This window comes from Lycium barbarum, chromosome 12 (genome assembly GCF_019175385.1).
Source record: "Lycium barbarum isolate Lr01 chromosome 12, ASM1917538v2, whole genome shotgun sequence".
NCBI classification, from domain to species: Eukaryota; Viridiplantae; Streptophyta; class Magnoliopsida; order Solanales; family Solanaceae; genus Lycium; species Lycium barbarum.
The window spans coordinates 19,932,923-19,956,545 of NC_083348.1; the positions used below are offsets into that span (position 1 = coordinate 19,932,923).

At 40.1% G+C, this 23,623-nt stretch overlaps 1 protein-coding gene across 6 annotated transcripts in view; it reads left to right on the plus strand.

The window, feature by feature from the left end:
• Window positions 1-17,093, plus strand: part of LOC132623959 (uncharacterized) — a 46,282-nt gene extending 29,189 nt beyond the window's left edge. For 2 of the 6 annotated variants that reach the window (XM_060338773.1, XM_060338774.1), the window contains exons 5-12: window positions 976-1,094; window positions 4,190-4,322; window positions 11,133-11,209; window positions 12,028-12,225; window positions 12,542-12,731; window positions 12,838-13,019; window positions 13,185-13,285; window positions 13,370-13,864. In XM_060338773.1, coding sequence (XP_060194756.1) covers window positions 976-1,094; window positions 4,190-4,322; window positions 11,133-11,209; window positions 12,028-12,225; window positions 12,542-12,731; window positions 12,838-13,019; window positions 13,185-13,285; window positions 13,370-13,505 — 1,136 coding nt within the window. In that variant the 3' untranslated portion in view covers window positions 13,506-13,864. Of the gene's footprint in view, window positions 1-975; window positions 1,095-4,189; window positions 4,323-11,132; window positions 11,210-12,027; window positions 12,226-12,541; window positions 12,732-12,837; window positions 13,030-13,129; window positions 13,162-13,184; window positions 13,286-13,369; window positions 13,865-16,865 lie in introns of those variants that run through there. The other 4 variants (XR_009576489.1, XR_009576490.1, XR_009576491.1 and 1 more) reach the window with 4 other exon arrangements.
• The last annotated feature ends 6,530 nt before the right edge of the window (window positions 17,094-23,623 follow it).

Genomic DNA, 23,623 nt, shown 5'->3' on the forward strand with positions numbered 1-23,623 from the left:
ATTCGCTTTCTTTAGTTTCATTTGCATTCTGCTTTGAACTGCTTGTGCTTATCTAACCTTTCTCGTTGTGATTTCTCTTGAGCCGAGGGTCTTTCGGAAACAGCCTCCTTGTCTTCCGAGATAGGGGTATGGTTTGCGTACACTTCACCCTCCCCAGACCTCACATTGTGGGATTTCACTGGGTATGTTGTTGTTGTTGTTGAAGATAGTCTAGTCTGGCTGAAGGAGAAGAAAGGGGCTTTTTCTGTCAAATCTGCTTAGAGGTGCTTACAATATATAAGGCCTCAACCTGGGTTTTGGCCTTGGAAGATGACATGGAAAGTGAAAGATTCCATACAAGGTGGCATGTTTTTCTTGGTTAGTGGCTAGACAAGCTGTCCTAACTCAGGACATACTTATGAAAACAGGCCTTTAGCTTTGTTCCAGATGCTTTTTTTGTGAAACTGAAGCAGAGACAATAAACCATCTCTTCTTATACTATAAAGTGACACAACAACTTTGGCAGATATTCATCAATTTGAGGGGAATCAGGTGGACTACGCCAAGGAGTACATTGGATGTTCTAGCTTGTTGGAATAAAGATGGGAATATGTCAGGACACAGGGAGAGATGGAAGATTGTCCCAGCTTGCATTTGGTGGACAATTTGGAAGGAGAGAAATCAGAGATGTTTTGAAAACAAGAGTGTCTCCTTTCAGAAATTGAAAATGAATTATCTAGTGTTTTTCTATTTGGTGTATTCATGACCTTCCTCAAGAGGCTGAGGACATTGTCAGTGTTTTAGATTGTCTTTGAAGGTCCTAGGTTGTAGGTTTTGCCTTTGTAACCACTACTTGTAAGTATTATTGAAGTACAACTTTTGGTGTAGCTTTTGTCTATAATAGAATGTTAACTGTTTCAAAAAAAAAAAAAAAAATCTTGATTGAAAAAAGTAGAATACTATTTTCATTTCCTTTGCACATTTCTTGTGATGCAGACTTTGAAGGAGCTGGAAGAGGAGCTGTTGCAAGACAAGATATGAGAATTGGAGACATTGCCTTGGAGATCCCTTTATCCATTGTCATTTCAGAGAATCTTGTGCATGAATATGACATGGTACACTTTTTCAATGTTATGGGCATTTGTTGGTTGAATCATTTTATGCTTTTTCTCCTTACTTTGCTTGCTCAAAAAATTCAACTATTAGATTTCACTATTTTGGCTTTTGCATGCTAGCCACTTATCAAATTTAAACTCTTAACATCTCTTTGATCATAGCCGTCGCCATTGAGGATGAGATAACACTTCATCTCACCTGTGGGCTTAGGGATAGAAATAGAGAAAAAGAAGGCACAAAAGCATAAGGGGTGATGATAAACGATGATAACTCAAGCATGTATAATGGGGATTGAGATAACGAGTAGATCGAATACCTTTCCGGAGTGCGATCAATGGACTAGTAAGAGACAAGACCAAAGTAGGTGAAGGATCGATGCTGAGAAAAATCAAGAGTCGTGGAGCTGTAGAAGGTTGGAATGAAACTGGAGCTGAAGGTGGTGGAATTGGAGCTACAGCTGTAGATGGCGAAGCTGTGGAGGAAGATGGAGAGACAGTGATTGAATCTCCAAAAGATGAAACTGGTAACACCCAGAGATGTCTAAGTGATCACCTGGACCTATGAAGTATGGTTGCTTTTCAAAGAAGGTAACATCTGCAGACATAAGACACCGCTGGAGGTCAGGTGAATAACATCAATATCCCTTATGCACCCTCGAGTAACCTAGAAATACACATTTAAGAGAAAGGGGTGGAGTAAGGTTATGAACAAAACATGTGCTCCCAAAGACACGAAGTGGAAGAGAGGACAAAGGTCAGTGGGGAATCAAAACAAGTGGAAGAGAGGACAAAGGTCAGTGGGGAATCAAAACAGAGTATGGAACTTGATTCTGGATAGCTGAGGATGGCATACAATTCATAAGATAAGAAGATATGAGAACTGCATTTGTATGAGTAGGGTACGAGCGGTCTCAATGAGATGCCTATTCTCCCTTTCAACTACTCTATTTTGTTGAGATGTGTAAAGATAAGATGTTTGATGAATGATCCCATCAGAGTCCATGAACTACTGAAATGTAGAGGATAATACTCTAGGCATTATCATTATGAAATGTAAGAATAGAAACCCCATATTGATTTTTGATTTCAGCGTGGAAAGTTTGAAAAACAGAAAACAACTCAGATCAATTAATGTGCCTGGAATAATCATCAATGAAACAAAGTAACGGAATCCCAAGTAGAACTGACCTGACTAGGACTCAATATCTGAATGAACTAAAATAAAAAGCATCTCTGCTTGATTATTCGGGCGTTGAGGGAAATGAGAGCGAGTATGCTTACCGAGTTGACATGACTCACACTCTAAAGTAGACAAATGCGACAAACTAGGTGCCATTTTCTGAAGTTCTGATGAAATGTGATGCCCCAACCGTCTTATGTGATAAATTGGGTGAATCAGCAACAGGACAAGCTGTTGAAGTAGAACAAGATGTGAGTGACTTGCGAAGGATAAGGTAACAAAGTCCATGTGTTTCATGCCTGGTACTGATGTTTCTACCCATGCTGCTTTCCTATATGAAAGCAAAGTCATCAAAAAATAGTATAGAGCAGTTAAGTGATTTGGCTAAGCGACTAATTTCTGATCGCGGGGAGAGACCGAGGCTAAGAAATAGTAGTTTAAAGATATTTATTACCAGAATTGTAATCAGAGACACCTGATCAATAACCCAACTACTGGGAGAGAGAGATTGAGAGAAACAAGTCACGCTAGTATCTGCCTGAATGACCGAAGCTGTCTGAGAGGATGTCTGTTTATGTGCTTTCTACTGAAGGCACTAAATATAATCCAGTATAGAAACAATCCAACTATTCATACCGTTGGATCCAATTTTGCTACACCCAATTTCTCAAATTCTCGGCAAATACTTATCTGGTCAACTTTGGAATGCCAGATCAGACTTAAGATCAAAAACTGTTCTTTGTTTTTCACTTCCGGCAGAATTTCAACTCCGACTCTTATGCCGATGGAAGAAATTGGAGATTTTCAGTTGGATGGGGATGCAAAGGGGAAGGCGACCTCTAAGAAACCAAGAACTTCACTTGAAGTGGCCGAAAATCAATAAATCTCGCCGATTAAAGAACTCTGCCGGAAAACTGAACTGTCCCTATTAGACTAGCTCGGTGGCTGGATTGTAGCGGAAATTGGATGAACTAGCTCGGGATGAAGAGGCGAGCACCACAAAAGAAGGAACCTCACCGGAAAGTTGTCGGAATTACATGCACATGCCGGCGCATGGACAGATCAAGCCAGAAAAATTTGACTTCTTCCCGGCGCATGGAGGCGCGTGACAACTCCGGTGGGGTTGTTGGTTCATTGGTCCTTGTCACTGGGATGTGCTGAGTCTGACTGTTATGTTGGTTGATGCGTAACACCCGCAGAATTGAAGCAGGACGAGATAGTTGCAGGAAAAAGAAGGAATAACTGCACAACGACTATTTATATTCTTCCTGATATCACTGGTAAATGCACAACCCCTAGTAACTCACAAAAGCTTTGATGATGTGTGAGATGAAACAGGGAGGCAGATATTGAGAGTGTAAACACTGCTTAATTGTTCCCTCAAGTTATTGGGATTTAAATAGCTAAGTGTACATATTCTAAGAAAGGAGAATTGGATCGATTACATAATTACAGGATCCTAGAATATTTACAAGATTCTCACAAGTAACAAGACTGATGTAACACTAGAAGGGAGAGGGAAAAGGGAAAAGGGAGAAGAATAGAAAGAGAAAGAAGAAAATATAATAAGATTGAGAAGAATAAAAGGCAGAGGTAGAACAACTGATAAAAACATTATTTATCAAATTTGTGAAAGTAAGGTACGAAGAGTCCTATTTTTAGAGTAGAGAACCCTGCACAAATTAGGCTTAATGAGGCAACTTTACGTCCATTCTTTAATTGGGAGAAATGATATATAGATGAAATCCATTATAAAAAATCTACAGTAGTTCAACTTCTATCATTAAACCTCTCAACTGCAAATTCTCATGCTTTATCGGCATGAAAAGCTGAGAAGAGTGTATATAGATTTATACCATACCACTGACAATCTTTATAAGAGGAGTGGCTAACAAGTTTTTCATTTATGTGGCAGTATTCCATTTTGGAGAAGGTCAAGGGCATGTCAGCAGAAACAATGTTACTGTTGTGGAGCATGAAGGAGAAGCACAACCCTGATTCCAAGTTTAAGTTATACTTTGATACACTGCCGGAGGTATTTAATACAGGTTTGTCTCTTAAAACAATGTTTTTATCGAATTGAATAAAGTATGTTGGTTTGTAATTCCGTCTAATATGGAGTTAGACCTTCCTCTATACTTGTCCCCGTCTTGTGAGCATTGAGCAGTTACCAACCTTAGCTTGCTGATCCATAAGTGCATAATTTACATGTGTGTGTGTGTGTGTGTGTGTTTATGTATATGTATGTGTGTGTCCCAGGTGCGCAGTTGGTTTCAGAATTGCATGTGTCGTTCTGATTGTATAAATTATCAACATCCTTGTGTTATTTAAAGTATAGCTGTTGCTCCTTCCATCCAGTCTATTTACCCACTCGATAGAAAAAAAGAAAATTGCTCAAGAGTTTGACATATTGAAGTACAACGGTGTGGTCTATATATTATTGGAAAATGCATGTGGACGCTCTTCTGTATAATGTACATAGCATAGCATATCTTCAGGGATTGATAGAATTTCTCTTTTGATTGTTTCCTGAATTAGCATACAGTAAATTTATATATAACTATCACATTGTGGAATAGATGACAAGGAAATTACTCCACATTCTTGTTCCCTTGCATGGTATTAGAGCCACTAGGGCTTCAAATTTTGCTCAAGAATTTCGAAATCTGCTTGTTGAGAAAAGAGTATGGTTATTTAGGTCACCCTAAAAGAGTGACTGGTTTATGTCACCGCCAGCAAAGAGGATTCCAACCATCGAACTCCATTTTATGTGATTGGGTGAGCTTTGTCTGAGGCTCACGCGCCACCTATACTTTGCAGCTGTCTCCCATGCGCCGGAGCGCGGAGGCGCGTGCTCCAGCAGAATCTGCTCCTACTCTAGTTTCCAGCCTCACCTCTCCATTTCCGGTCCGTCCTTGGTACTCTTCTGATCATCCAAAGTTGTGTGGAGACAGATTCGTGGATTCACAGCCTTGGCTACATAAATTTCAGATATGCAAATCAGGTTATTGCTGTCAATTTTCTTTTCAAGCCGAGACTCTTTGGGTTAAATTCTATTGATCATTTTCAGAGGATTTTGGTTTCACAATTCATTTTGGTGTTGTTCGACTTCCGTTACTCCCTCATTGTTCATTGATTCCTAGATGGATCAATTTTGTCTGCAACTTTGGGCTTTCTGTTGCTGATCGAGTAGGTTGCTTGTGTGGAGCATTTTGCAACTAAGTCTGATTGCGTTGATAGTTTGGACTGATCTTGCCTGACTCTGGGTATTTGTATTGAGGCATTCTCTTGATTTTCTCTTCACTTTATTTTGATACTGTGAGTTAGTGGCAAAAAAAATGACTGCTCCTAGTAACAGTTTTGGTTCCAGCTGATCAGTTTGCGAGATTCTCAGTATAAAAAATTATTGAAGGAATTTACTTCTGTTTCTACACTTGGTTGAGTCAGGTAAAATATGTCTTATCTCCTCTTCAAACAAATGGTGATTGATTCTAGTGCCACGGAGCACATGGCAGGTACTCCTAATATGTTTTCTAGTTTTCATTCACACAAATCATCCTCTTTTGTGACTGTAGCGGATGATGGGTCAACCTGTAACGTTGTGGGATCTGATACTGTTAGACCAACCACCTCAACTACCCTATCATCCGTATTAAGTCTACCAAATATCACATTTAGTTTAATCTTTGGGAGTAAACTTACCAAGGAGCTAAATTGTTGTATGTCATTTTTCCCCGACAATTGTTTGCTTCAAGATTTTATGACGAAGCAGATTATTGGTAAAGGACATTTGTATGATGGTCTCTACATCCTCACTGAATGGGGGCCTCAGTTTGTTGCATGATCTAGTGTCACTTCTCTGTTTGAAGCACATTTTTATTAGGACATTCCCCTCTCTCTAGTTGAAGAAGCTTTGTCTTCAGTTTCATGATGTTCCCTCATTGGATTGTGAGTTGTTTCAATTTGCAAAACATCATCGCAGTCCATTAAGTCCAAGGGTAAATAAAGGCTAAACCCATCGGGAGACACCTGTGGTTGACAACATTTTTCACTTAGACACTTCAACTAAACCTTGTTCCATTTAGACATCTGTGGTAGGGTCCGGCTGTGCCATTTGGACACTTTTCGCTAACTTGGCAATCTGTATGATTTTCACACAAAAAAAGCGTGTGAAAAGGCTAAAAAAACAGATATTTTATTTTTTTATTCTTTTATTTCCTCCTCCTCCTTCTTCTTGTTTATTCCTTTTCTCTTTCTTCTTCACTTAATAGTCTACCATTAATAAACCTTCCACCATTATTATCTTGCTCACCGGAAAAATGAAGAACACCGCCATTTTCTAAGAACATGTGGCAATTTTTATATAAAATCAAAATCAAAATAAAAAATGAATTTAGATTTTTATATAAAAGAATTTCAGCCAAAAAAGAAAAAAAAATTAGCCCACCCCCTGTTCGTCTTCTTCTCAGGCCACCCTCCCAGAAAATTTTCAGTGGTTGACTTTGACAAAAAGCCAAAAACAACGAACTTTTAAAGTAAAACTGTTTCGTTCAATCTCCATTCCAATTTCAATTATCAAAGCCTTGACAAGGAAGAGTCAGTAAGGTCTCGATCCAAACGAAGGCAACTGGACATGACTTCAGCTAGAAGTATTGATCAAGATGCATCAGTAAATGGTTCAAGGATTGACCCTTCTGAGATATACTCAAATAGAGTTTTAAGTTTCGGAGAATCTATATAATTCCCAACAATATCTACCATTCTTCCTCAAATGTAATTATATAGGCAGAGTGCATATTTGTGTAGAGTGCAGAACTGTATCAAATTACAAGCCTTGACAAAACGGCCTTTTCAGAAAAAAGAAAAGAAAAGACCTAAAAATCTGAGTGGAAGTTCTTTTAAAATAGTAATTACACATAAAAAGGCTTTCTAAAATTCTCTAAGACTATACTCAAATTAACCTATTGTAGCTTGACATCAGATTTAATTCTTTCAAAATTTAGAACGTAATGATAAATAAATAATTATCTTAGAATTAGTACAAAATTTCAGCCCAAAAAAAGAAAATAAATCTGATTTTTTTTAAAAAAAAGTTCACCGTCATAATTTTCCGGCAAAAACTATTCATTTTCCTGCAAGAACTATGTTTAGAAAGGGAAAAAAGGGGCTGGGTAGGTGGGGTTGGGGTTTAGATTTTTTTTTTTTTTTTTTTAGTTTTTTGGAATTTTTTTCCCTCATAATTCATTTTTAACTATTATTTCAGACTCAAAATGCCACATGTAATCAGTTAATTGACTAATTTGCCACGTCATCGGCGAGTGTGTTACACACACTTTACATATTTAGCTGAGTCAGCGAAAAGTGTCTAAATGACACAGTCGAGCCCTATCCTAGGTGTCCAAATGAAATAAGGTTTAGTTGAGGTGTCTTAAGTGAAAGATGTTGTCAACCATGGGTGTCTTCCGATGGGTTCAGCCGTAAATAAGTAAGCTGAGTTTGCTTTTGAGTTAGTTCATTCTAATCTTTGGGGACCATGTTCAATTGTGTCCAAAACTGGACATAAGTATTTTGTTACCTTTGTGAATGAATTTTCTTGGATAACTTGGATTTACTTTATGAAGAACTGTCGTGAGAGAGGTTAGTTTTACCCTACTGTTGACAGTGTTGCAATAGTAATTCAACCTAGTACGAGAGAAACCGTTGATTCACACAATTGGTTATCGCGTTTGGTTGAACAGCCAGTGGCGCAAAGCTACTGTGTGCTGGATTATGACTGAACGCCTCTAAGTCAGAATCCGGGCTAGAAGCAACGCATGACCCACCATCTGCTTGCTGACCAGCAATAGGGGCTCTGGTTCCCCGAGGGCACGTGTCGTTGGCTAAGTCATCGCGACGGAAGAGTCGCGGTGACCGCCTTGAAGTACAATTACCATTGAGCGGCAGGTAGAATCCTTTGCAGACAGACTTAAGTACGCGACGGAGTATTGTAAGTGGTAGAGTGCCCTTGCTACCACGATCCACTGAGATTTAGCCCTTTGTTGCTCCAATTCGTCCCTCCATTTGTCACCACATTTTCCCACTTTGTGGGATTTCACTAGGTACGTTGTTGTTGTACTTGAGAGGTTTTTCCACTTCTGTGAGGTTTTTCCACTTCTGTGCCTTTTGTGCTGAAGTCAAGACCCAATTCAATGCTCCAGTGCGCATTCTTAGGAGTGATAATACTTCATTCAAGTCCTACATAAGATAACACGAGAATATTCATCAATTGTATTGTCTCGATTCACCCTTTGGTAGAAACAACTCGGGCACTTCTGTTCCAAATAAAAGTTCCTCAACAATTTTTGGCTGATACAATCTTTGTAGCTTATTTTCTGATTAGTCGGATGCCTTCTGCTTAATTGTGGTATACCATACAATATTCTCTTTCCATATAAGTTACTATTTCCGGTGGAGCCCAGGGTGTTTGGAAGCACATGTTATGTTTGAGATGTACGATCATTTGTTATTAAGTTAGACCTGAAGGCCTTGAAGTGTGTTTTCTTGGGCTATTCTCGTCTTCCGAAGGGGTATCATTGTTACTCTCTTGTACTTTGTTGATATATGGTATGAACTGATGTAGTATTTTCAAATAATACACCACTTTCTATGCACCACTAATTTCTACAAGTCAGGGAGTGGAAGTTGAGTGATTAGTCTACCGAGTTATAGCTCCAGATGCTTCGACAAAACAATTAGAGGATGATGTACCTCCTATGTCTTTTGGTCCTTCTAGTGAGCAGCAACCGTCTGTTGCACCTCATGAGTCAACAATTGCACCTTTTGCTTCAACAAGACTACATTTTTGTCAAGTTTATTCGAGGAGGAGAGAGACTAATGATACATGTCCCACACTAGCTCCTTCGCCATCATATTCTTCTCCACTTTATCCTCTTTCGGAAAATCTTCACCTTCACATTGCTCTTCGCAAAGGTGCACGTCAACGCAATCAACTTATTCCATTGTCAATTATGTTTCATATGATCACTTTTCTCGCATGTCTAGCTCTTTGATAGCCTCTCTAAATCCTATCTCTATACCCAAAATAGTGGAGGCGGCTTTGAGTCATCCTAGGTGGGCTGAGGAAATGCTTAAGGAGATACATTCCTTGGATGAAAATCACAAATGGGTCGTTGCAGTCAAAGTTAATCTTGATGATTGTATGGCCATACTTGCTAAAGGGTATGCTCATACATATGATGTGGATTATTCAGACTCTCTTTGGTGGCCAAACTCACTTCTGTCCGCTTATTTATATCCTTTGCTGCTTCTTAGAATTGGCCTTTACATCGGTTGGATATGAAGAATGCATTTCTTCATGGTGATCTTCAAGAAGAAGTGTATATGGAGCAACAATCTGGTTTTGTTGCTCAAGGGAGGTATGGGAAAGTATGCCATTGAAGAAATCATTATATGGCTTGAAGCAGAGTCCCAGAGCTTGGTTTAGCAAATTTAGTGAGGTTGTTCATGGATTTGGGTTGAAGAAGAGCACTTTTGATCAATCATTCTTCTATAGGAAATTTGCAGTTAACATTATCCTCCGTATTGTACATGTGGATGACATTATCATTACAAGGAGTTAACCGGTAAGGATCTCCTCTTCACTCAAGTCTTTCTTGCCGACTAAGTTTCATACAGAAGATTTAGGGCAACTGAAATACTACTTAGGAGTAGAAGTTTCTAGGAGCAAGAAAAGAATTTTTCTGTCTCAGAGAATATGTTCTTGACCTACTTGCAGAAACTGAAAAGTTGGCAGCTAAGCCTTGCAGTAGTCCAATGGTCCCAATGTGCATCTTGTGAAAGGTGATGATGATCCCTTTTATTATCCAGGAGGTTAGTCAGGAAATTAAACTAATCTTACTATGACTCGTCCAGATATTGCTTTTGCAATAAGTGTAGGTAGCCAGTGCATGTCCACCTTACCGTCAAACATTGGGCAACTCTGGAGCTAATCCTATGTTACTTACAAGGAGCACTTAGACTTGGCATATTATATAGCAATAATGGAAATTGTCGGGTTGAGTGCTTTGCAGATGTAGATTGGGATATATCCAAGATTGATAGAAGGTCTACTACCACTTATTGTGTCTTTGTTGGTGGAAACTTGGTATCATGGAGAAGCAAGAAAAAAATGTTGTATCTCGTTTTGAGTGCAGAGTCCGGATACAGAGCTATGGCACAGTCAACATGTTAGATTATGTGGATACATCATCTTTTAATTGAAATTGAGTCGAACCATCATACTATGCCAGTGTAACTTTTGTGTGATAATCAAGCTTCCCTTCCTATCGCCTCAAATCCGGTTTATTCTGAAAGAACTAAACATATTGAGGTTGACTGTCATTTTATTCGTGAGAAGATTGAGGAGAACTTGTTCCACTGACTACGTGAAAACAGGAGGGCAACTAGCTGATTTATTCACGAAGACGTTGGTTGAGCCCAAGTTGGTTATCTTTGTAACACGTTAGGCATGATCAATATCTATGCTCCAGCTTGAGGGAGTGTTAGAGAATGCATGTGGACACTCTTCTGTATAATGTACATAGCAATGCATAGCATATATTTAGGGATTGATAGAATTTCTCTTTTGTTTATTTTCTTAATTAATATAGCAGTAAATGTATATGTACCTATCACATTGTGGAATAGATGACAAGGAAATTACTCCACATTCTTGTTAACTTACATATATCATTGTACTTATTTGAAGCTATATTCTTCTAATTTTATTGTTTGCTCCTTTTTTACCCTTTCTTGCGGTGTCCATTATGGTTCAGCTTCAGGCGTTATATGACATCCTTTTGGTTGTTTATACAATACAGGTTTGAGTTTTGGAATGGAAGCTATAATGGCTTTAGATGGAACCTTGCTGCTAGAAGAGATTGTCCAAGCAAAAGAGGTTTCAGTCTTTGATCCAATTTACTTTAGGCTAGTATGCTCATTTATTTTTATATATATATTTTTGTTTTTAGGCTAGTATGCTCATAGAACAGTGAAATTCTCCAGAGACTGCATAAACTTGTTCAGCGAAAAAAAGGAGGCATATTTTCTTGTTGCTAATATGAGTGTGATAACATGTTAACAAGCTGGTTTAACCCAGCCAGTCCCAATACAGAGCTCTTCTTTCATTCAAGATGGAGCCATTTTTTAATGGTTAATGACTATTAATTAGTACATGTCTACAAGCATCAGTATGGTGTTAAAAGATCAGTTACATTTGAGATTCTTCATTTTATTTGAGAACTGTTATTCTTTTGGATATCACTCAATCAGTTGAATTTTTATACCATCTTCCTTCAGTTAGCAATGGTAGTAAGTTCTTTTTTCTATAATTGGTTTGCCATAAGTGTTTGCTTTTAACATCCCGTAATTGGTTTGCCAGAAGTGTTTCCTTTTAACATCCCGTACTTCTTGCCAATGTTCTTTTTCCGAACTGCTTGGATTGCTTTTCCTTGAGCCGAGGGTCTATCAGAAACATCCTCTCTACCTCCCAAGGTAGGGGTAAGGTCTGCGTACACTCTACCCTTCCCAGACCCTACTTGTGGGATTACAGTGGGTATGTTGTTGTACTAGTTTCAAATGTCATTAGAATATGTGACTGGCTCGAGCAATGCAAGTTGGCTTGGTGACACTTTCTTAATGCTCTGTATTTCTGAACTCGTCTTTCGTTTACTCTATGTCCCATTTCCCCGCATGATTTGAACAATATTCCTGCAGCACTTGCGTGCTCAATATGATGAATTATTTCCATCCCTATGCAATGATCACCCAGATGTATTTCCTCCGGAGCAGTACAGATGGGAGCAGTTCTTATGGTCTTGTGAACTTTGGTACTCTAATAGCATGAAAATTTTGTTTAGTGATGGAAAACTAAGGACCTGCTTGATTCCAGTTGCAGGGTTTCTTAATCATTCAGTAAGTTTATTCTTCCCTGCAGTATTTTTCCTTTCCATTCATGTGCTTTATATTGTTGGTAACGGTGAACTCTAATCTTGTGAAATTGTTTGATGTGAGCGGAGCTGGAGTGTTGCTTGCTGACTTAAGCTCTTGTAACATGCTATCCGTGTGTCCAAAAGTTTAAATATCAATAAATAGGAATATATGTTGTGTTCTGAGTATTTTATGTGTAGTAGTACAGAACATGTTGTAAATCAGGTTCTTCAGTAAATCAGGTTATTCGCATATAAATTTTGACATCTTTCTGGTTTTTGCTCATTTATCTTTCCTTCAGACTTGTCCACACATAATGCACTATGGAAAAGTAGATTCCACGACAAATTCTATAAAATTTCCTTTGTCAAGGTCGTGCAATGCAGGAGAACAATGTTCTCTTGGCTATGGGAGCTTCTCTAGTTCTCATCTACTGACCTTCTATGGTTTTCTACCACAACTAGATAACTACTATGATGTGATTCCGCTAGGTAATTTCCTCTATGTCGTGATCACTTTACACCTAAATATAAAAAATTCATGGCCACTCCTGTCTCCTGTAACTATTATTTGAACAAGGGCATGTTTGTCTGGCAGATATTGACGTTGCAAGTAATGAAGATTGTGCAGACACAGACCCTACATCTGATTGGACATCCCATATGGTACGGGGCACCTGGTTCTCAGAGAATCACAGCATCTTCCATTATGGGTTACCACCTCCTCTGCTGGATCGTATGCGTAGATCTCGGAATCCGTTCTTGCAGTCAATGACCCTTGTAATCCCACGTTAGCTTTCTATGTCATGACTTTTCTTTACCCCGTACCCTTATATATGTTGCATACTTCCTTAACTTTATCCAAGTTCTTCGTCCTCTTATCTAATCAGCTATATCTCGACCATGAATATGCCTCGCCTGAAATGCATATATTTCCCTTTACAGACACCAGAGAACTTGGAAATTGAACTCGAAATACTTAGAGACCTTTGTTCTCTGTTCGAAGATATGAGGGATGGACTAGGAGATCCTGAATTTGATAACAGGTGACAGACATCATCATTATGTCACTCCAGAGAGATGAATTCCATTCCATTGGCCTAAGCAAAATTTTACTTTTAACATGTCAGGGAGACCACAAGTTGGGATGTAAAGCTTGCAGTGGATTTCAAGGACTTACAAAGGAGGATTTTCTCCTCCATAGTTGCTTCGTGTCAGGCAGGGTGTGAGTTGGTAGAATGTGAACTGCAAAGATACACATTGTAGTGTAGCAACCGGAAGGTAACTACGCTGCTGAAGCTCATGAGCTCTGCCCCACAGGTTGGATTGGAAGCTCAAGTAAAAGGTGACAGTAACCTTTCTGTTTTACCAATGGAACAAGACTAATGGTTTTCCCTAGGAAAATTAGGCAAGTGGTTAGTAACCATCTTTTCTCATTACCAGCTGGTTAAATTTTAGCTGTTCATTGTCTTAATATTTAAGTGGCAGAACGGGTGGAAACACTCTTATCCTCCCACAATTCTCAGAAATTTACTACTATCCTAGCGAGATTCCTAGTTTGTTCATACACTCTATTTGGAAGGTTGGAACACTTGTGATAGCGAAAAATGTATCTCAAACAGGCATACGTAGTGTTGGCAAAATGAGCCCATATTTTATCAACCTGTCCATGTTTTAACGGGTCAGATAATGGGGCTTCAACCGGACAATTTACACGATTGTCCTTATTTGGGGGTGGTTTTTTAATTTTTGTGTTTCGCCTAAAATACCCCGAGGTTCTGGGTTCGAACCCGGCTCAGTATAAATTTTTTTTAAAAAAAATCGCAAGGCAGAGTTTCATTTCGCAAGCCAAACTTTTGCCTTAATGCAGAATGTGTCTTAAAATTCTGCCTTATAAGGTGAACTTTTCTCGAAGCCTTGCCTACACGATTTTTTTTAAAAAAAAAACTGAGTGGGGATTCAAATTCAGAACCTCGGGGTATTTTCGATAATTTTTTTAAGCGAAGGACAAAAATTAAAGACCAGCGTCTTTGAAGGATAATCCGTGCAAAAAATGGGCTTCAACCTAGATAAAATGCGGGTATAATATGGGTTCCCTACATATGGGTCCAAGTTTCAAACGAAGCTTTTCCAGTCATTTGCACGATTGCCCTTCAAAGGCACTAAGTCTTTAATTTTTGCCCTTCGCTAAAAATTTCCTGGTTTCGGATTTCAACTCCCGCTCAGTCAAAATTAAAAAACAAAAAATTGCAAGGTAGAGTTTGGATTCGTAAGACAGAGTTTTGCCTAACTCTGTCTTAAGGCATAAGGCAAACCTCTACAGGCATTTTTTTTTTTTTTTACTTTGTTGGAATTTTACAAACCTCTACCTTAAAACCTTAAGGCCTAACTTTTGGTCGAATAGGCTTAATTTTGGGCAAAAATTAGGATTAAGGCAGAGATTTGCCTTAAGGTCTAATTTTAGGTAAATGTTTTCCTTAAGGCCTAACTTTTGCCCTAATAGGCCTAACTTTGCTACAAACCTCTACCTTGTGATATATATATATATATATATATATATATATATATATATATATATATATATATATATATATATATATATATATATTTACTTAATTGGGGTTCGGACTCAGAACCTCGGGGTATTAGGCGAAGGGTAAAAATTAAAGATCACCAATTTGAGGGGTAAAAATTAAAGACCAGTGCCTTTGAAGGGCAATCCGCACAAAAAATCATTTGCACGATTACCCTTCAAAGGCACTGGTCTTTAATTTTTGCCCCTCAAATTGGTGGTCTTTAATTTTTGTTCTTCGCTAAAAATCCCTTGGTTTTGGGACATCTAGGCATGGTGTTATCTCAAGACGCTCGCCTTAGCGGTGTCATTGTCATATTCATAACGCCTCTCTTGTCTTGATTTCATGAGAAGCTCTTATTAATCATAGACTCATAGTTTTTGGATTATAAGAGAGTTATGGAAGATAAGGAAATCATACTGTAAGGATCATGCCTTAGAAAAGAAGGGATTAGCCTTACATACCTTTGTATCTCTTCAACTCTATCGTCTAATTGCGTGCCTCCCAAGCTTACGATTCTACCTTCAAGGGAATTCGTACTAAGATTAGATAATTAAAGACATACTTAAGCTTAAGCTAGAGTGACTAAGAGCTAACGAAAATTGGGCAATATCCCTATTGTTTCAACCACTTTCTCCCATTGTAACAATTCCCAACCATCAACAACAACACCCACAATACCCTAATCAATAACCTCCTTAAGCTAAGCATTATTCAATTCTTACAAATCCCCCTTCAAGGGTACCCATAACCATAATTATAATACGACATCATATTTATTCCTCACATAACATTTCTTCAACGTCATTAGCATCATCTATAGCGAGATTATATTCGCCTCATACTAAGAGTCATGATTTTATTCCTCACATAACATTTCTTCAACGTCATTAGCATCATCTATAATGAGATTATATTCACCTTATACTAAGAGTCATGATTCACATTAACTTACTACCCAACATACCATTATTTCCATATTTAAGCTCATAGTCCACTTTCTTCCATAATTCAAGTCTTTTAACCCTTCAATATTCTCAATAACGAGAAATAAACATAAAACTCACCTTAATCACTTAGGAACAAGCCTTGAGTTAATCTACTCCATTAGAATGAAAACCCCCACTTGAATACCAAGAAATTCTTACTCTTCTCAAACCCTAATAGGCTTCTTAGCACATGGATCTCTTAATCTTTGCTTTTGATCTTGGTTTTTGGTATAGATTTGTTGTAGAAATGGAGGGAGGGTTTTGGAGAATTTTAGAGAGATGTAGGGTCTGTTTTTGGGAGAATAATGGAATAAAAGTGTGGGGTCTTATATTTATAATAAGAGCTGGAAACTTCCAGATCCGCGGGTCGACAGTCGTCGACGTGTCGACGGTCCGTCGACATGCCGCTTGAGATGTCTGATTGCAGAACCTCGTCGACGGTGCCAGACGACGGCTCGTCGACGTGTCGACGGTCGTCCTTTGGGTCGTCGACGCTAATTGGTTTTAACAGTTTTTCTGAACTGCTCCGATTCGATCTGTTTCACTTCTAATCCCCTCGTAATGTCAAAAATGCATACCTATACTACTGTACAAATATAGGGTAAAATATCTCATATCCAAAACTCTGGTGTGGATTACCGAACCGAATGTACACACCGCCAACAGCCAAAATCTCCTTGCAACAAAACGGAATGTGTGACAGTATTTTTGAGGTAGCATCGACGTGCGTTAGACGACGGGTGATGCTTACTCTTGGTGTGGACTCGATTGTGTTGGAACTTATCCTACCATGGTTAGTGGGTTGGTTGCTTCCTAATGAGTATAGGTCAATCGGAATGGTGTTGGGGTTGACCTAGTTGGCTGCTTCTCTCGAGTAGGTGATGGTGGAGTTTTCTTTTCCCGTTTTTGCTTGTTTAATTGCTTATTGTCTAACTTGTTGCCTACAATACTTACCCATTGTTACTTATTAATTTTATGTTTTCCTAATCGTTGTCGGCCTATAATAATTACCGGTATGAGTGTTGTACTGATATTGCATTTGCTACACCCTTTTTGGGGTGTAGGTCTGTTTCAGGTTGAGTTCGCGGAATCCTAGCCCGCTGATTAGTCAGGACCGTGTTGAAGACTGTTATCTCACTCTAACAGGGTTGGCCCATTATTTGTTTTATTGTATTTCTCTATAGTTCTAGTCATGTCTTAGAAGCTCTTGTACTGCTCTAGACCAGATTTTTGGAAAACGTTGTAAACTCTTGTACACATTTTTACAGTCATTAAGATAAATGGTTTACTGATGAATTTATTTAATTTCGTTCTTCAGTGTGTTAGTTGGTAAGGGAAGGGTTCACCTACTAGGTGGGAATAAGTAGGTGCCCGCACGGACCCGAATTTGGGTCGTGACAAGTTGGTATCAGAACCCTAGGTTATCGGTCTCACAAGTACAAGAGCAGTGTCTAGTAGAGTCTCGTGGAATAGTACATAGACGTCCGTACCCATCCACGGGAGGCTATAAGGCATTTAGGAAGTTTCCCTTCTTTTCTTCCTGTCGTGCCACTTCGGAAGTTTGAATCCCTAAGATGTGTCCAATTGGTATCTCGATTATTGTTGTTATGAGGTGTGGTCTGTTTGTATATGAGAAGCGATTCGATAAATTTCTAGCGTTGCGCAATCTTGCTATCACGACCGGACTAGGGGGCCATGACGGGTACCCGGAGCTGACTACCGAGCACCACTCATACTGCCAGTCATCATACTTATTCTACATTTATCTATACCCTCACACTTTTAGTCATAAGGAAAACCATTTTTCAATTTCAAGCATATATGCATTTATATACATAAGCCCTTCGGCTATCAAAATATTATATATACAATGAGGGAAATCATGAGACCATACTACCCACACATATGTATCTACGAGCCTCTACTAGAGTACTAGACATTTGGACGGGACAGGACCCCGTCGTGCCCAAAATATATGTTCACAAAATAATAATCAATGGCACCTCCGGAACAATGGAGTGCTCTCAAAGTCTGCTGATAGCTCCTACGAATCTGGATCACCTCCCTGTCTACCTGTGGGCATGAACACAGCGTCCAAAGAAAAAGGACGTCTGTACGAGCATTGTACTGAGCATGTAAGGCATGAATGAAACTAGCATAATAAAGAAATCATGAAACATGAGGTGAAGATATAACCTGCTTAGCCTTTAAGAGTAAATGCATTTTATACTTATCATGTATATCAACATATCACATATACCCTCGTCGTTAACCTGCGTCCGGGTAATCATCGTACGCCGCCCACTAATGGTGGTCATGTTCGACCTTCTAGGCGCGGTGGAATCGTAAGTAGCCCGCATTAGCGGTGGTCAGGCGCGGTGGAATCGTAAGCAGCCCGCATTAGCGGTGGTCATGTCCGGCCTTTTAGGCACGGTGGAATCGTATCATCATATACTCATCTCATAACTTATCGTAACCTTATCATCATCATACATTCATCATGAAGCATGCATTAGAACTCATGGATTGTCTATAGCTATGTCGGGGTGACGTAAGGTCGAGAACCCCCGATTACATTATGAAGTGATCATATTCATCATATCTCACATTGAAGGAACTAACATTGTAAGGTGTGTACACAATGAACAACATTAATGGATCATACTTAGGATCATTAACTTCATGGACATCATATCTTGCTTTAGAATTCCTTAAACTCATCATCATTATCATGCTCGTAACGTATCTCTTTTCTTTATCTTATATGAAGCTCTTTACAATCGTAGACTCATAATTTCCGATATGTAGGAAAGTCATGGAAAGATAGGAGGATTCATGCCATAGGAGTCATGCCTTAGAAAGAAGGGACTAGCCTTACATACCTTTTCGTTTAGCTACTCTCTTGCTTGAACGTTCTCTTCCAATGCTCATGTTTCTACCTTCAAGAGAGTTCGTATTAACATTAGCTAATCGATCACATGAACATGCTTAACTAAAGCTAGAGAAAACTAGGCAGCATTTCCTTTGTTTATACAACTTTCTCCATATCATATATCAACTCTCAAACATCTATAATAGCATTCACAATATCATAGCAATAATCTCCATTCACCTACATTATCCACATTTCCAAATTTCACTTCAAATCATCCATAACCATGGTCATAGCACACTATTACATTCACTCATATATAATGTTTATCCCATGTCGTTAATGTCATTTATAGCATAATTATAATCACAACATATCAAGAATCATGACTCATTCCAAGCTACTACTCAAAAATGTTACTATTCTTACATTCATGACCCATTTTCTATCTCTTTCTACAATCTAAGTCTTCCAGCCTCTCAATACTTTAAACAACATGGAATGATCATAAAACTCACCTTAGATAGTGTAAGAATGAACTTTGAGTGGAAATACTTTACTTGAGCAAAACCCTAGTTCTACTTCCAATGAGATTTCTTGTCTTGGATGATCCCTAATGAGTTTCTTGCACTTGATTCTCTTGGTTTGATGAAGTTGATCATGAGTTTCTCTTGAATTCTTGTGGAAGAAGTGTGGAGAGTTTTCTAGAGATTCTTGAAGTGTGGAGTGAGCAATGAAATGAATTAAATGAGATTGGGGTCCTTAATATAAATCTTGAAATCTATCTCGACTCAGTTTCACGGACCAACATACGGTCCGTATAATTTATATGGACCGTATGTATGGCCGTATCTTTGGTCCAGTGAAGGTTCTCATTCTAGGCAGAATATACAGCCTAACATACGACCAGTATATTTTATACGGTCAGTAGTTGGACCGTATAATGCCCAGCTTTCCGAAACTCATTCTCGTAGACTCATTTGATCTCCAATTCTTATGAAACCCTCTTAACAATTGGTTAACACCTCATTAACAATCTAAGGGACGTTATAACTCTTCTTTAAGACATCATTAAGCCATCCTTAACTTGTTACTTTGTGAATCCTTTCCGATACACAAGGCATACCTCGCCTTTCTTGACGAACTTTCTTCTCTTACCTCGAATGTCTTTGAAATCTCAATTAGAATCATTAATTACTATTTCTTACTTATTGAAACATCGTATACTTCGTGCCCTTCGTTAGTTTATTCACTGTGCATCAACGGAAATTTTTTCGAGGTGTAACACTTGCGGGCATCAGAAAAATGCCACTGTTACATTTTGTCGCCGCAGCGGACAAATTGTCCGCCATAGCGGTATCGTGAGAGCCATAGCGGTCCCCATGGATTAAGGTTTACCGCCATGACTTATGGCACCTTCGCTATAGCGGGTCTGCCATAATGGCTTCGCGTTCACTACAGCGCTCCTTATAGACTGCTTGACTGCTGCCAGGGCGTATGTCCAGCCGCTATAGCGGATCTATGTCCACCATAGCGCACCCTCAGATATGGTCCCAATCCGCCACACCACACGATTATCAGCCATAGCGCTACCGCTACAGCGGTTATTTCGTCCGTTGCAGCTGTAACAATACCAGCAAACCTGTGTACGTGCTACTATATTTCTAACCTGTTCAAACTCAACAAAAAATTAAGAAAAACAGGTTCCAAAACACAACCATCTGATAAACATAAAGCCCAACACGGGCAAAAGTCATCAAAACATCCAAACCACAAAAAAAACCCAGAAAATGGAAGAAAAACAATTGTCTAAACATCCAAGGAGAGCCAAAAAAACCAAATGAAAAGATTGTTTGAAACATAAACCCTACAAGGGCAACATCATCATCATCAAAAGGGGGAAGACACACCCCTACTCTTCCATCCTGCTAGTTGCCTCATCGCCATCATCGTCTGAGCCGCCACCTCCTCCGCCATCAGCGCCATCCTCATTCTCATCTAGGAAGGAGTAGTGCTCAGGGTCATCTCTGTCCTCAACTGGAAGACTCGCACCCGTCTGCATCAACGTGAACAAGCCCTTGAAGCCCCTCCACACTCTAACCGCCAGCTTGCCCTGTGCCTTACCTCATTTCTTCTTTTTGTCCAGACCCTCCTGAAGCTTAGTAAGACGATCCCCATGGTCCTTCTCCATAGCAGTGTACACAGCCTGAAGAGCATCCACCTGGGTTTTCATTTCCCCCGGGCCTTCAAATACCACTCCATCTCCTCCCGGGTGTAATAGCCAGTGGTAGTGCCAGAAGGGCCAGCCCTGGAGCCACTAGTCAACAACGCCTTCACCTCATCCACCTTGGCACCCAACACCTGGAATGGCCCCTGAACCGGTGGTGCTCTAGAATTATCTCCCTGACTCTCACTAGCCCCCAGCACTGGCCTCCGGTCCCCTCTTCCTATGTTGAACAAGCGAACCATAACCCCTCACCAATAGAGGATGAAATGGGATATTCGAATTCGCCCACTCATCTCCCCTCCTCAAGGGAACCTCAGCCTTCATGCACAAGTCAGTGATAAGCGAAGGGAACATCAAACTCTGACGTCCTCTTGGCTCAGACACGAACTCCCTCCACTCTTGAACAACATGGTAACCCACATTCACCGGGAGACCATCTAGAATATGGGCAATCATGAGAGCCCGTATAGATGTGACAGTAGAGGTGTTGCCAGAAGGACGCACCCGTCGGGATATCAGATGTAGCCACCTCCTCGCCTCAGCAGTAAAGTGATGATTAGTGATTCCAGTCTTCTTGTTGGCACAATGCACCTTGCTCCTTTTCTCCTCCGGCACAAGCTTGGAGACCAACCAAGCCCCATTTCCCTCCACATCCATTGCCTTAATTTCAGACACCGGGTGGCTATCTAACCCGTAATGCACATTGATAACCTCAGGCCTAATCTTACTACCATACCCCTAATCACAATCTCCGGATCGGGAGAAGAAAAATCAACCGTCTTCAGCATGGCGTAAAACTATCGCACCAAAGTCTCATTCGTCTTGCCAGAATCTTCCACTAGTTTGCCCCACTTCATAGCATGCAGTCGGTTATAGAAGTCCGGAGCACGAACATCCACCTTATCCATATCAAAGCCTCTCTCAGGCAATAAACTCTTAGGTATGTGCTCCAGATAACGCTGATAACTTCCGTCCGCCGCGAAATGAACACTGTCCGGAACTTGAGCAAATTGATCCATGCCTTGAAAAAGGAATACCTACAACAAGGACGAACTTTTGTCACAAACTCGCCAAGAACAGTCAACAAGTTATTTTATACGAACCAAAGAACCTAGCAAAAATAACATCGTATTCGAACGCCCAAGTTTCTGCCTAAATTCTAAAATCTGAGGCAGTCTGGGTTGCAGCGGCAGTGGTTGCCGCCGCAGCGGGCACACCACGGCGGATGAAGGCCCCGCCATAGTGGCCTATCCCCTTTTCCCTCTCTAACCGCCCTAGCGCACCCGAGGTGCCCCATGGCGTAACCACCCCAGCGGTTCGTCGTCCCTAACAGCTAAGCCCGAAAAGTTTAAAAATTTTTCTCCAAATTTTTGGCCCAAATCAATTTTTTTCTCACAGATCAAGTCCTAGACAAGCATGCAAGTCTTCTAAACCCCACAAGGTGTGATTTCTAACAACAAAACAACCCCAAATTTTCAACTGTTCAAATCCCAAAAATCGAGAAAAACCCGTTACATATTTTCATGGTTAAGGCCACAAAATCAGTGTAATCTGAGGTATTACGCAGTGATATTACCATTTTGACGTTAATCAAAGTTCAATTTCGGGTCCTCCCCACCAAACTGTGACCTAACCCCCACAAGTTCAAAATTTTTACTCAAATTTTTCTAGAATGGAGCATATTCAGTTCGAAATTTCAGTGATATACTTATTCTAACATGATTAGGAGCGATTACGTACGTTAAATCGAAGATTTGAGAGAGACTTCACCTTGAGATGGGAGCCTCCTTGCCAAAAATTCTTTTTGATTTTTTTTCTCAAAGTTTGGGTGGTGTGGTAGGTAATGTAGGGATTAAGTTAGCAGATGGGGGTGTATTATTTGAGTGAGTGGAGGAGTGGGAAAGAATATTGGAAGAGGAAGGGGAAGAAATTTTCGGGTAGTGGAAGGTTATGGTGGGAATGGGAAAGGTGGAAGGCCACCTTAAATACTAGGCTGACCCGATGACCTCCACGGCTGTTCCTTACGTCGCCAGCGGGCGCGCTACAGCGGTTCGGTTAGCCGCCGCAGCGTGCCATCCCTTTTCTCCCAGGACTGCTGTGGCGTCCTCTTGGCCGCGCCGGCGCACTTTGCCGATGCTACAGCGGTACTCCTTAATTTCTTATTTAATTATTTTATTTGCTTTTGTTGAACGCTTAAGACACAATCCGGTTAAATTAGAACGCTTCCTTAATCGATCTCTTGTAGGGGACCGACACGAACATTTCCGACTTGTAGACTCTGACAGTTCAAATGTGGGAAAAGATTTGAGACGTGGGTTGGGTATTAGGGTGTAATGTTGACCCTGGAAAATTCTCGTTCCGTGTTAAAATCGATTCCGTTAAATTCCTCCCTGTCCCCTGCCGTTCAAGGACGAACGATTGTTTAATTGTTATCTAATGTAACAACCCGTTTGGCCGTTACCGTGATTTTCCTCGAGTTTTATGTCCCAAAACGTCTTTTGATCAGTGCAACTTAGTCACGCGGGAAAATTGCCCTATTAAATTAACCCGGAATCATGTTGGAAAGATTTAAAATCGTAAAGGGCCACTGGAGCCTAGTAAGGCGCCATAGCGGCTAGAGGACAACCATGGCGCTACTGCCACGACCGCCTTCCAAACCGCCATAGCGGTATGTCAACGTTTGCATAGGACCGCCAGAGCGGCCTCTTGCTCTGCCATAGCAT